This window comes from Mixophyes fleayi, chromosome 11, assembly GCF_038048845.1.
Source record: "Mixophyes fleayi isolate aMixFle1 chromosome 11, aMixFle1.hap1, whole genome shotgun sequence".
Classification (NCBI taxonomy): Eukaryota; Metazoa; Chordata; class Amphibia; order Anura; family Limnodynastidae; genus Mixophyes; species Mixophyes fleayi.
In genome coordinates, this window is record NC_134412.1 from 65,716,631 (window position 1) to 65,729,881 (window position 13,251).

The 13,251-nt window shown below is 41.5% G+C and overlaps 1 protein-coding gene across 2 annotated transcripts in view; it reads left to right on the forward strand.

Moving 5' to 3' along the window:
- Positions 1–725: 725 nt before the first annotated feature.
- The window catches only part of USP28 (ubiquitin specific peptidase 28), a 77,813-nt gene continuing 65,287 nt past the window's right edge, over positions 726–13,251 (forward strand). For both annotated transcript variants that reach the window (XM_075191240.1, XM_075191241.1), the window contains exon 1: positions 726–953. In XM_075191240.1, coding sequence (XP_075047341.1) covers positions 768–953 — 186 coding nt within the window. In that variant the 5' untranslated portion in view covers positions 726–767. The remainder of the gene's footprint in view (positions 954–13,251) is intronic.

Sequence of the window (13,251 nt, forward strand, 5' to 3'; positions counted from 1 at the left end):
GCCGTGAATTTCGTCATTTTATAGTGAGGGCGGGGCTATGGTGACGCGACAATGTCACCACGCCTCCCTCCTACTCCTACCCCTTGTCACATGACTTCTCCCCCGGATCTTAAAAGTTGTCATGTATGATCTTAATGCTAGTGAAATTTCTGAACTCTTCAGCTATGGAATCAGCAGAGCATTGGCGACTTTTACGCACCATGTACCTTAGCAGTCGTTGACTCTGCTCTGTGACTTTACGTGGTCTTCCGCTTCGTGGCTGAGTTTCTGTTGTTCCTTAACGATTCCACTTTCTAATAATATCACTTACAGTTAACCGTGGAATATCCAGCAAGGATGACATTTTTGCAAAGGTGACATCCTATCACAGTACCACCCTTGAAGTCACTGAGCTCTTCAGGACGACCCATTTTGTATCACATTTTATACCCCACTGGCAACAGGTCTGATTGAAACACCTCAACTCAATAACTGTTGTTGCCAAATACTATTGTCCATATAGTGTATATAGAATATGTAAAATAATATATACTTAGGAGGCACTTAAACGATATTTATGTAACAATACTGTACTGGAGAATAATATTAGAAATGACATTATGGGGCAGCTGACCGAGACCACCAGCTGACAGTTGGACCTGATGACGTCACGCGCTCTGACCCTGTGAACGGACCCTGAGAAGTCAATAGAGAGGGCGTGGGCGCACGTGTGGTGAGGTGGGAGGTCTCCTCTGAGGGGGGCGTGTCGTACGGGCCGCGCTCCGGAGATGACAGTAGGGACCGGAGCATGCGGTGCCTCGGGCGCTATGGTGATCGGTTATAACATGACTGCGGACAGACAGCCAGAAGAAGAAGGAAAAGAGGGGGAAGAGGAAAAAGAAGGGGAAGAAGAGGAGGAGGAGAGTGACAGCGAGAGTGGGGCCAGCTCGGAGAGCCGCTCTCAGCACTACACGGTGAGGGCCGGGGGGAGGAAGTGGACCAGCAGCTGGGTGAAAGCGGAGTCCTGCTGTGATCTACATAACTGTCAGTGGCCGCTATACCAATCTGGGCACTGTGTTAACTGTGGACTCAGCCAATGTTAACTTTTTCCTACGCTCTATTAATATGTTATTGTCTGTCTGTCCTCAGTATCCGGGGCCCAACTCTCCTTTCTAAAATCTCCCAAGTGACTCAAGTCTTTGTGTTTTGTAAATAATATAAACATGAGCAACAAAGTATCCACTGAAAGCAGCAAAAGTTTCCAGTGATTTGAAAGTAAATGTCTTCCCTCCAGAAGCACAGTACTCTCCTGTATAGTGATTGACCTTGTGTCATGGCATGTGCACATTTAAAAGATTAGTTTGTTACGGGCTATTACCTTTCATGGCTACAGTATTACATTTGTTTCTCCATTTTCCTGCACTTTACAGGGAAATGTCACCTAGTGAAAAACTAACTTTTATCTAAACCTCAAAACCCTTTCTGGAAAAATAGTGTCACTAGTATCACAAATATACCAAGATACAAGTAACAGGCTACTATTGAGATTTACAAGAAAATACAAGATATTGCAAGAAAATAATTTGAAAACATGTTGTGGGAGATTCATTTATACATCTAAAAGCAAAACTTGGGTATTCTATCCTGCAGGGTATCTTGCGGCAATGTCTGTGTTTGCTGGTAGAGAGCTGCCCATGATGACTCAAGAAAGTGCTTTGGGGCTTTTTTTTTCTTCAATAAAATAGGGCAAGGTGTACAAATGAGCTGTAACCAACAACAACCAAACAAACTGCTTTGCACGGTATGTTTTTTGTGTGTGAGATATATCCACAGGAAGTATGAATTTAACCTGACATATATTGCAGTTTATTGATCTAAGTCAATGATTTTATTGGGAACGTACTTGCATTAAAATATGGTAGTTGCATATGAGCAACTTCTGAATTGTTTCTCACTAAAAATGCATTAATACTCAAAATGGGCAACTTCCTGATTAAGAAGGATCCCAGGCCAATCCAATCAGAAGTTACATACAGATTCCTGTCCTAGTTCCCTGAAGTGTTGGGATATGCTTGGGGAAACTGATAGCAATGATGACAGCTCCCTTTTTTCCTCTGTCTATCACTCATAGGGGTATATTTACTAAACTGTGGGTTTAAAAAATGGAGATGTTGCCTGTAGCAACCAATCAGATTCTAGCTGTCATTTTGTAGAATGTACTAAATAAATAGCTAGAATCTGGTTGCTATAGGCAACATTTCCACTTTTCCAAACCCGCAGTTTAATAAATGTGAACATGGGGCCTGTCCTTAGATAATGGGATCCTACCAAAGATGAAAACCCCTTTAATCTCTAATATGGTCAAGAGAATGTTAAGTGTATGCTTAAGACTAGTGTATAGATGCGTTCAAAGTAAATATACAACACTCATTGTTGACTCCAAAACTTGTACCTGGTTTACATAGAAGTAAAATATACATCCCATAGCAATTGTATTTTCAAGAGCCGTGTAACTAAAAATATTACACTTATGTTCAACTCTAAATCAGGCTCTTGGCATCCATTTATAGAAGACATTGTCTTTCCCATAGATAATCTTATCAGTATAGATGAATGCCGCTGCTCACTATGTGGAGGATAATGGATGACTGAATACAAGAAATTATTGTAAAATTTAAATCATGAAGGTAAATTCTGTTCTACCCTGATTAAAATATTGATATATTACAACAAACTTTTGTTTGTAAATAGAGATCCATAAACCCCATATGTGTTAGGCCAGTGTTGGCTAACCTGTGACACTCCAGGTGTTGTGAAAACTACAAGTCCCAGCATGCTTTGCCACTATATAGCAGCTTATTGCTGGAAAGGTATGCTAGGACTTGTAGTTTCACAACACTTGGGGGTAAATGTATGAATTTCCGGATTCTTCATCTCCGGCGTGTTCAGCCTCTTCAGCGCTTAAATTTAAGGCGGCGCTGCATTGTAAAAGGAAACTTCCCTTTACAATGCAGCGCCGCTTTAAATTTAAGCGATGAAGAGGCTGAACACGCCGGAGATGAAGAATCCGGAGATTCATACATTTACCCCCTGGAGTGTCACAGGTTAGCCAACACTGTAGTCAGTGATTTAAAAACTTTAGGTAAGACAAAATACTGAAATCATAAAGCTTAGCATATCAGTGGTTTAATGTCCTTCTTTATTAATTGCTGTGATGTCACTGGTCATGCTCAGCCTGTGAACCTATGACTCTGAGCAGTGTATGCTTGCTTTCTAGAAAACTGTAAAACTGTCACTCATACTCAGCAGTGATTCATGAGATGTTCTACCTTTCTGATCAGATATTTAGTGTTGACTAATGTCAACAAAACAAGGGACAGATCATGTTAATTAGTATAGTTATAAACGGGCTCTGATTTATATCAGTGTTAGACAACTGAACACAAATGCCTTTGCGTTTATCAGCTGACCACATTTCCAGACCTATCCAATTACAATTTTATCAGCTAAATCTGATTGGTTTCACAACTAGTTTTGTTAATGTAAAAGTAATGTGATTCTGTAAAACAGAACAGCAACTTTTTGCAAGGAAGACTAGTTTTTTTTGCGTCTTAAATCAGGTAAATGTTTATTGGTTTTTCAAAAACAAAAACGAACATGTAAACAAAAAAACAAATCACAGATAAATTGTAACGCTCATCTCGTAAGGATATCGACTCGCACGTAAAAGTTACGTACCTAGAACATTTTTAAGAAGATCTATGAGCAAAGTCCAACACGCGTGATAGCATTATACAGAATCGGTGTAAAGAGAGTCACCACAGAGACTAGCATCAAATATATATTTTGCACTTGATATATATTAACAGGCAATCGGTTGTATAGAGGTAATGGTTTTAATTTTACTCTTACTGCACAGAACAGGGCAGCCAAAAGATCCATCCTCTCCCTTTCCTCCAATAGGGACATCATTCAAAAGACAAGTCATTTGAGCATGCTTGGTATCTTGAAGAGTATCATCTGGACCATATTTTATGGTATTTTGAATTAACGTTTCTAGAAACATCAAGGAAAGCTAGTTTTGCCACTACATTCAAAATAGATTGTATGTATGAAAGTGTAGTTAAGGGAAGGCTAGTAAGAAAGGAATTGAATAGTCCATGTGGGAGATTAAAAAATGAAAAACGAATTGTATATAAGCAGCGCTAAATTCTATCTCCTAGGGAATATATTTAGATTGTAACACCTTCTGGAGGAAAGCAAGGTATAAATAATAATCAATGATCTACCTTTTAATGGTATAATTCCAAACATAATATCCTTAAAACTTCATCTGTGTAGAAGTCTTTACCCTCCAATGTTCCAGATTACTCAGCAGTATGATGTAAATATGGGAAAAACTCGTGTAGTGTCTCGTACACAAATCAAATGAAACATCACAAGTGCTCAAACCTGCTTCATTGCCACTATGTAAATGGTTGGAGAGTCCACCAAGCACCTAGAAATTAGGTGTGTTAGACCGTGACAGATCCATATGACCGTGTCCCCGTATCTTCTTGCATTCCCTTTGCGCATATGCTTACGTTAATTTCATGAAGTCAGAATGAATATTTAATGCATCTCTCAGAAATTAGTGACAATTAATTGGTGATCGGATGCAAGTTGAGATTTGTAGGAGTATTTTAGGAAGTATAATTTGTTACAGTGTTGGAGATGAGTACAGTAATGAATTCATATTGTTGCGCAATACTTTGTGTGAGATGTGATTCTGGAAATGTTTCTTTGATGTATGTATCAGGATTTGGATACAGGGGAACAAAGGTCTGTACCTAGGGGGTAAATTTATCAAACTGCAGGTTTGAAAAACTGAAGATGTTGCCTATAGCAACCAATCAGATGCTGGATATCCATTAATTTAGTACATTTTACAAAATGACAGGTTGCTATAGGCAGCATCTCCACATTTTCAAACCCGCAGCTTGATAAATTTACCACCCTAGACAGTGATATACAGTACTCAAATCCTGTTGATTGGTGTGAATTTTATTACTTCAGTTTTTGAAAGTTAGCATTTGAGTTGGCAAGATGTTTCCAAGATGAAAAGACTTTCAATAGTGCGGTCCAACACACACGATGAGATATGTGAAGAGGATGAATATATTTTGGTACCATCTGTATAGAGGACACTGAAATTCAAAGGCATTCATTAGTGTTCCAAGTGGTATAGATAGAAAAGTGTCTAGTACTGAGCATTGTGGCTCTCCAGGTAATCGAGGAAGCATAGAGAAGATGGATCCAGAGAAACGGACACTAAAGCAGTTTGATAAGTAGGATGAGAATCAGGTTAGGACAATGTCAGCACGGTGGCTTAGTGGTTAGCACTTCTGCCTAACATCACTGGGGTCATGAGTTCAATTCCCGACCATGGCCTTATCTGTGCAGAGTTTGCATGTTCTCCCTGTGTTTGCGTGGGTTTCCTCCGGGTGCTCCTGTATCCTCCCACACTCCAAAAACATACAAGTAGGTTAATTGGCTGCTATCAAAATTGACCCTAGTGTCTGTCTGTCTGTCTGTCTGTGTATGTATGTTAGGGAATTTAGACTGTAAGCTCCAATGGGGCAGGGACTGATGTGAATGAGTTCTCTGTACAGCGCTGCGGAATCAGTGGCGCTATATAAATAAATAGTGATGATGATGATGATGAATGTCTTGAAGAACTAGGGAATGTAGTGTTTGTATGAGAAGAGTGTGGACAGCAGTGTTAAATGCAGTACATAGGTCCAGGAGAATTATAAGTGAGTACTGGCTTTTAGATTTAGCAGTGATCAAATCACTGACCACCTTAGTCCGCTCAGTCTCTGTGAAGTGTTGGGAAAGCCTGACTGAAGGTCCAATAGGTTATGTGAGGAATGGAAGCGTGCCAAGACCAGCGTAGGCAAGCCTCTCAAGCGTAAAGGGGCATTGGCGTTGAGAGCTTGGACTGTAATCTGTGAGAGAGTTTAGGTCAGAATTTTTTATGTTTTGAATAGGAATAATTACTGCATGTTTGAATAATGAGGGAAGATACCAGTGGAGAGGCAGAGATTACATTTGTTAAGTCTGGGATGAGCATAGGAGAGAGTAATCAATTAATTTGTGCAGGCATAGGGTCAATTGAAATAGATCTTCTTCCACTCTACTACCTATTCATTTGTGGGATCAAATGAAGAGAAGATACCAGAGGGTGCAATATTTGATATTGCATATTACCAGCTCTGTCTCACTCTGCAGGTGTAAGGGTCAGTGCTGTAGAGTGGTTACAAGATAAGTTGCCCACTGAAATGTTCTATTCCAGCTGTACTTATTGGGACCATTAAAACATGTTTGTAATTGCTTGGTATTTTTTTTTTCAAATGAACTATTTCAGTGACATCACTACTAGCGGTGTAGCTCAGCCAATCTGGAGATTGATGCTGCAGCCAAAACAAGAAAGTGTGATCATGGTACAAAATAGACTTTAAGCCTTCACCTACTTTCAGAGGCTCCTTCGTGCTGTATTGTCAGGTTTGTTTGTTATAGCTAGTGACACTTGTTTAACATGCTTGCTGTTAGGTTATTACAGAAAAGTCTCTCTTTAAGTGTATGTTTTAACATATTACTAAGACTGAAGGTAATATGCGGCCCTTTTGAAGGTTAGAGGGATACCCATATGACCCCTGACATCAGGTTGGCTATCACTGTCTTAAGGCGGCGGCGTCGTCATCATCTATTTATATAGCACCACTAATTCCGCAGCGCTGCACAGAGAACTCATTCACAGGTGTTCATTTTAACAATTTAAACAGCATACTTAAAGCCTATTAAATGAGCATTGGCACTGAGTCCAAAATCTAAAGTAAGTGAATGAATGGGCCTGTACACACACCTACAGGTTCAACGTTGTCTGCAGCGTTTGTCCTATACAACGACAATCGATGGGAGCACTCACTAAGTACTTAATTATGCCCTGCACCATAATGTACTAATGAAAGTTGATGGTTCTGTATATATAGATTAATAATGGTAATCTTTTTGCTTTGAGTAAAATTCTCTTTCCCCTGTAATATTCATCGATCAGCTACAACATTAAAACTACTGACAAGTGAAGTGAATAACATTGCTTATCTCGTTTCAATTGCACCTGTCAAGGGGTTGGATATATAGGCAGCAAGTGAATGGTTAGTTCTTGAAGTTGATGTGTTGGAAGCAGGAAAAATAGGCAAGTGTAAGGATCTGAGCGACTTTGACAAGTGCCAAATTGTGATATGGTTTGAGGGACATGTCAAAGAGTTCAAGGTGTTGACTTGGCCTCCAAATTCCCCAGATCTCAATCCGTTCGAGCATCTGTGGGATGTACGGGAAAAGCAGGTCCGAGCCATGGAGGTCCCACTGCGTAATTTACAGGACTTAGAGGATATGCTGCTAACGTCTTGGTGCCAGATACCATAGGACATCTTCAGAGATCTTGTGGAGTCCATGCTTCGACAGGTCAGACCTGTTTTGGAGGCACAAGGGGGACCTACACAGTATTAGGCAAGTGATGTTAATGTTGTGGCTGATCGGGTATATATAATCTCATTTGAATTCATTTGAGGTGCTTTTTAATCAGAGGCTATGGCTTTTGTGTCCATCTGTTCTCTTATTTTTCTGTATCCCTTCATATCTCCCTTGTCACTCTTATACCCCATTCATACTCCATCAAAAAAACAGGTTTTTGCCAGGGCAAGCCCAAACAACCTGGGTCGAGGTGCAGTATGATGGTCCCAGATCTAATTCCTGGGTCATCAGACCCGGGAATTAGACCCAGGTATTTTGGTGGGATAATTCCCGGTTTTGCCTCGGGAAGCCTGCACTATGAAAGGTGCGACCCGGGTATTTCAACTCAGGTCTCGCCAGATACAATGTTAAAGTACAAAATAAAAAAAAAATCACAAGAGGAGCCAATCAGAGCTCCTCTTGTGATGTTGCCATGGAGACCCCGGGCAGACCCGTGTTCAGTATGAACGTGGTCTACCCGGGAATTTGACTCTGGGGGAACCTCTGCCCCTCTCTGTTCCCCGTATGAACCCAGGATATTGCCTTGGTGGCAGTATGAAAGCAGTATTATTTGACCCAGGATGAGCTGGTAGTGTTGTTGTTTGTTGCCAGCCACAGCTATATCAAATACTACAAATCCTTCCAATATACAACTTAAAAATAATTAAGTTAAAAGCAGGTGTACGTATGACCTACTTAGGGGGCAGAAACAAGTTGTCTTCTTACCCCCTACCAGGTCTCCTCTCTCTATAACCACTCCCTCACCACTGCCCTGGACGCTGTTGCCCCGGCCTCTTCTATCCGCCGACGCTGCATTATTCCCCAACCCTGGCACTCAAAACTCACCCGCTTCCTCCAAAGATGCTCTCGCACTGCTGAACGCCTCTGGAGGAAATCTCGCTCCCTGGCTGACTTCCTCTACTTTAAATTCATACTCTCTTCTTTCTCCTCTGCCCTCTCCCTCGCTAAACAATCCTTCTTTAAGTCCCTCATTTCTTCTCAGTCCTCCAATCCCCACTGCCTCTTTGCCACGTTCAGCTCCCTCCTCTCCCCCCCTCCCCCTCTGTCCCGCCTTCCCTCTCCGCTTCTGACTTCGCCACTTTCTTCTCTTCCAAAATTGAGGCCATCAGACTGAACATCTCCTCCTCCCCTTCTCCCGCCACCCTCATCGCTTCACCTCCCCCCATCAACCAACTCTGATGTTCCTTCAGCCCTACAACCGGTGAAGAAGTTCGCTCCCTTATTCTTTCCTCTCCACCCTTTACCTACCCTCTCGATCCCATCCCCTCCCACCTCCTTCGCTCTCTCTCTCCAACAGCCTGCTGTTACCTAGCACACCTTTTCAACCTATCACTCTCCTCTGGTGTAGTACCCTCTTCTTTTAAACACGCTCTTATCTCTCCTATCCTCAAAAAACCCAATCTTGACCCCACCTCTCTTGCTAATTATCACCCTATCTCTCTTCTCCCCTATGCCTCCAAATTACTTAAGCGGATTGTCTGCAGCCGCCTAACCAGGCACCTCGCGGACAATTCCCTCCTTGACCCTCTCCAATCTGGCTACCGCCCCCTCCATTCTACCGAAACTGCCCTGGCCAAGGTTACTAATGATCTCCTATCAGCCAAATCCAAGGGTCACTTCTCCGTACTCATCCTCCTTGACCTCTCTGCAGCCTTTGACACCGTGGACCACCCCCTCCTGCTGCAAACTTTTTTCTGCCTCTCTGGTTCTGCCCATGCCTGGTTCGCCTCATACCTCGCTAATTGCTCCTTCTCTGTATCCACGTCTGGTTCTTCCTCCTCCCCCTACCCTCTCACCGTAGGAGTCCCACAGGGCTCTGTTCTTGGCCCTCTACTCTTTTCGCTCTACACTTCCTCCCTTGGTGCTCTCATCTCCTCCTTCGGTCTTCAGTATCACCTTTATGCTGACGACATTCAACTCTATATCTTCTCTCCTGATCTTTCCTCCACCCTCCTCGCTTGAGTATCCGACTGCCTCTCCGCCATCTCCTCCTGGATGTCCGAGCGCTTTCTCAAAATCACTATCTCTAAAACTGAACTCATTGTCTTTCCTCCGCCTAGACTCCCATCCCACGATGACCTCTCTATTGTCGTCAACAACACCACCATCTCCTCTGTCACCCAACTTCACTGCCTGGGTGTCACCCTTGACTCCTCTCTCTCTTTTGCCCCCCACATTCATTCCCTTGCCCAAGCCTGTCGCTTCCAACTACGCAACATCGCCTGCATCCGTCCTTTTCTCTCTCAGGATGCCACCAAAACTATCATCCACGCACTCATCATCTCCTGCCTTGATTATTGTAACCTCCTTCTCACTGCGGCCGCAAGACTCGTCTTCCTCTCACGCCGCTCCTCCTCTGCCTCCCCTCTCTGCCTTGCCTTACACTGGCTCCTCTTCCCCTACAGAATCCTTTTCAAACTCCTCACCACCACTTACAAGGCTCTCTCTCAGTTTACTGCCCCTTATATCTCTAACCTCCTCCATTCACACTCCCGCCCGCTCCCTGCGCTCGGCCAACGACCGCCGCCTCTCCTCCACCCTTATCACCTCTTCCCACTCCAGAATCCAAGACTTTTCCCGTGCAGCCCCCCTTCTCTGGAACGACCTCCCTCGTTCCATCCGTCTCTCTCCTACTCTGTGCTCCTTCAAACATGCACTCAAAATTCGCCTCTTCCTCAAAGTCTACAAACCATCTACTTAACCCCCATCTCCTCTCTTTGCACGTCCTCCCTTCTTTCCTCTTGCTTCAACTGGCTTCTCTTTTGTGCCTGGTCTATTTACCCTCCCTTAGGATGTAAGCTCGTATGAGCAGGGCCCCCTCCCCTCCTGTCTCCATACCTGTTCTTCCGCTCCGTCTTTACTGCATATGACTAGCCGGAGTTTCTGAATTATTGGTACTTTTTGTTCATTGTTGTGTATGGTTTCACCCTGTATAGTCTACTGTTAGTACTGTGTGCGGCGCTGCGGATACCTTGTGGCGCCTAACAAATAAATGATGATAATAATAATAATACCTTTAAAGTTATTTGCTCTTGGCAAAACTGGATACAAGGAAGACTTTGGTGAGCCCATTGGCATGATGTCTAACGGGTACTGGAGAGATTAGAACAGTGATGGGCAAACTTTTTCAGGAGCGGCCCAAATAAAAAAGAAAAACTTTAGGCGGGCCAATATAATTTTTTAAAAAACTCAAATATCGAAATATATAATACAAATTTTTTGAATGGGACGGGAGGGTGTTCTATAGCAGTGTGTTACCTCTATAAATGCAGCGATCGTACAGACACAGCACTTGTTTCAGCAGGTTGTTGCAGATCTGTCTTTCTGGTGAGCCACTAACTGACAACACAGCAGCCAATCGAAATCTGCCTTAATATATGGCCCAGCCCATCTCTTCTCACATGACTTTCAGCCATTAGGGGGTGGGCAGGTGTTTGAGTGATTGACATACAAAGTGTCCTTTTAGGAAGGAGGATGAAGTGTAATGGAGGAAATAGCTGGGAAGGCATAAAAATTAAGGTTCTGACACACAGGGTCGGCCCTAATAATTTTATGCATATTTTGATGAAATTTTTTAAAATATTGGCGGGCCGGATAGAACCTCTAAGTGGGCCGATCTGGCCCGCGAGCCGTAGTTTGCCCATCACTGGATTAGAAGCTTTTTATTCCTAAGTGGGTGGGGTTTGAAGTAAACAAACTAGGAGAGAGTTGTTAGCCAATGATATAAAGGCAAACTTGCAGACAGTCAAATTAAAACACTGATTGCTACCAGGATCCTTCGCAGCTCTATGCGTTCCACTGTGGAACACTTAATGCTTCCAGACATAGAAGCTTGAATGTGTAAAACATATTGCCCTGATCATCTGATTGGTTGCTGGGTGAATCTACATTGCGACAGCCCATATATACGCATGCCATAGACCTACAGTATTTATGTACATACATTTGTTTCAATGGGAGCACATTGTAAATGCAGTAAGATAAGATTAAGAAGTGGCTTTAACAAGATAACAAATTCCTATCTTTTCACACATTTGTTTAAAAATAGTAGATTGGGAACATTTATAAATCTATATTAAAAGCTTATTAAACAATATTTGAACGTGTACATCATACTTGCCCACTCTCTGGGGATGTCCAGGAGACTCCCAAATTCTGGGCAGGTCTCCTGAATTCCCGGGACAGCAGACAGTTCTCCTGCATGCTGCCCACTTCCTAGCGATTTGGGCAAGATGTAAGCCTCAATGACGCGATTTGCAGGGAATGATAATTTTATTGCTGGGAACGGAGCCAAAATGATGTGACTGTCCAAGCCACGCCCACCTCTGGGATCTCCCGGAATTAAAAAAAAAATAAAAATCAGTGTGCGACTATGGAACTATGGTGTACATAAACTTAGTATGTTTACTTGATTTTCAATATTGAATAAAAGCTGTATTGCAAACACCAGTGTTTATGCAGACTAACTGCTATCGAGCAGAATAGCTGTGCGTCTAGTTTAGACTATTGAGTCTTGTCTTAGTTTCTTTTGAATAGTTATTTAATGTCATGACGGGTTCCTGGATTCTCTGATCAACCAGTCCTATTAGTGACTCTGAAATATAGGAGCATTATGGGGCTAGTGACTGCTAGTTTGTGTCAAATCACACAAACAATGGCACAGGATCTGAATGTTTCAATGCGTATTACCTCAGAAGTGATCATAATATATTATAGAGAAGTATTTGAATTATAAAATGTGTTTATACAGAATTCCTAATCGCATTCTACTTTTATGTTCTTTGCTTTGGAGTGATTAAAAAAAAAAAAAAAAAAAAATCCTGAAATCAACTCAATATGTATCAACATATCTAGGGGTAATTTGCATATCAATGACCATAGCAAGTTTTCCTGTTTCTTATGCTTAATAAAAAAATGCTTTATTATTATTTTTATTATTATTGTTATTATTATTTATTAGAACAGGTAGGGCTTTCTTTTGGAAGCTTATTTAATTAATTCGTTTTTAGAAGATGCAGTTGCCAGATTTTTTTGTTGTTGTCATGAGTCTACACATCGCTAGTACAATTTTGGAATTATCCCCGAAACATCTGTAGCTCCTTCTGTCTTTGAGTTTGTAAACATACACATTCTAAATGTTTGTTAAAAATATAGGATACATTTAAAAAAAAATCCTTTATTTTGGTTTTTCATGCCAAGGTATCATTTTTTTTTTTTGTAAACTTCTAAATAGATTCTATATTGGTTTACACATCTTACATATTGTTTGAACACCCTATTGCAAATTCATTGCTTCTGTATTTGTTTCATTAACCCTATACCAATAACCTAAAGTTCAGTTATTCCTTTTTAACCTTCACCACTACTTCTGGTCATCGGGTAATATTTTAGGACACAGTCTCTGTGGTCACAAGATCTTCAAGGTCAAGGTTCCTCAACTTAAGAACTATTAGTTATTAATTAATGTAATGTTATTTTGAGGTTATTGAGCAGGCTGAAATACCTCTTGAATCCGTCTGAGTATTTGTATCTTGCTTACCATGTAAAAAAAAATCTATGATTTACCCTAAAATAAAACGTATATTACTATTATTCCATTTTCCACATTAAGCTTATGCAGTATCACATTTGTTTTGATATTCTAATTTTTACATTGTAATTTCATTGTTTCAGTCATTAATTTAAATGTTTTGAATA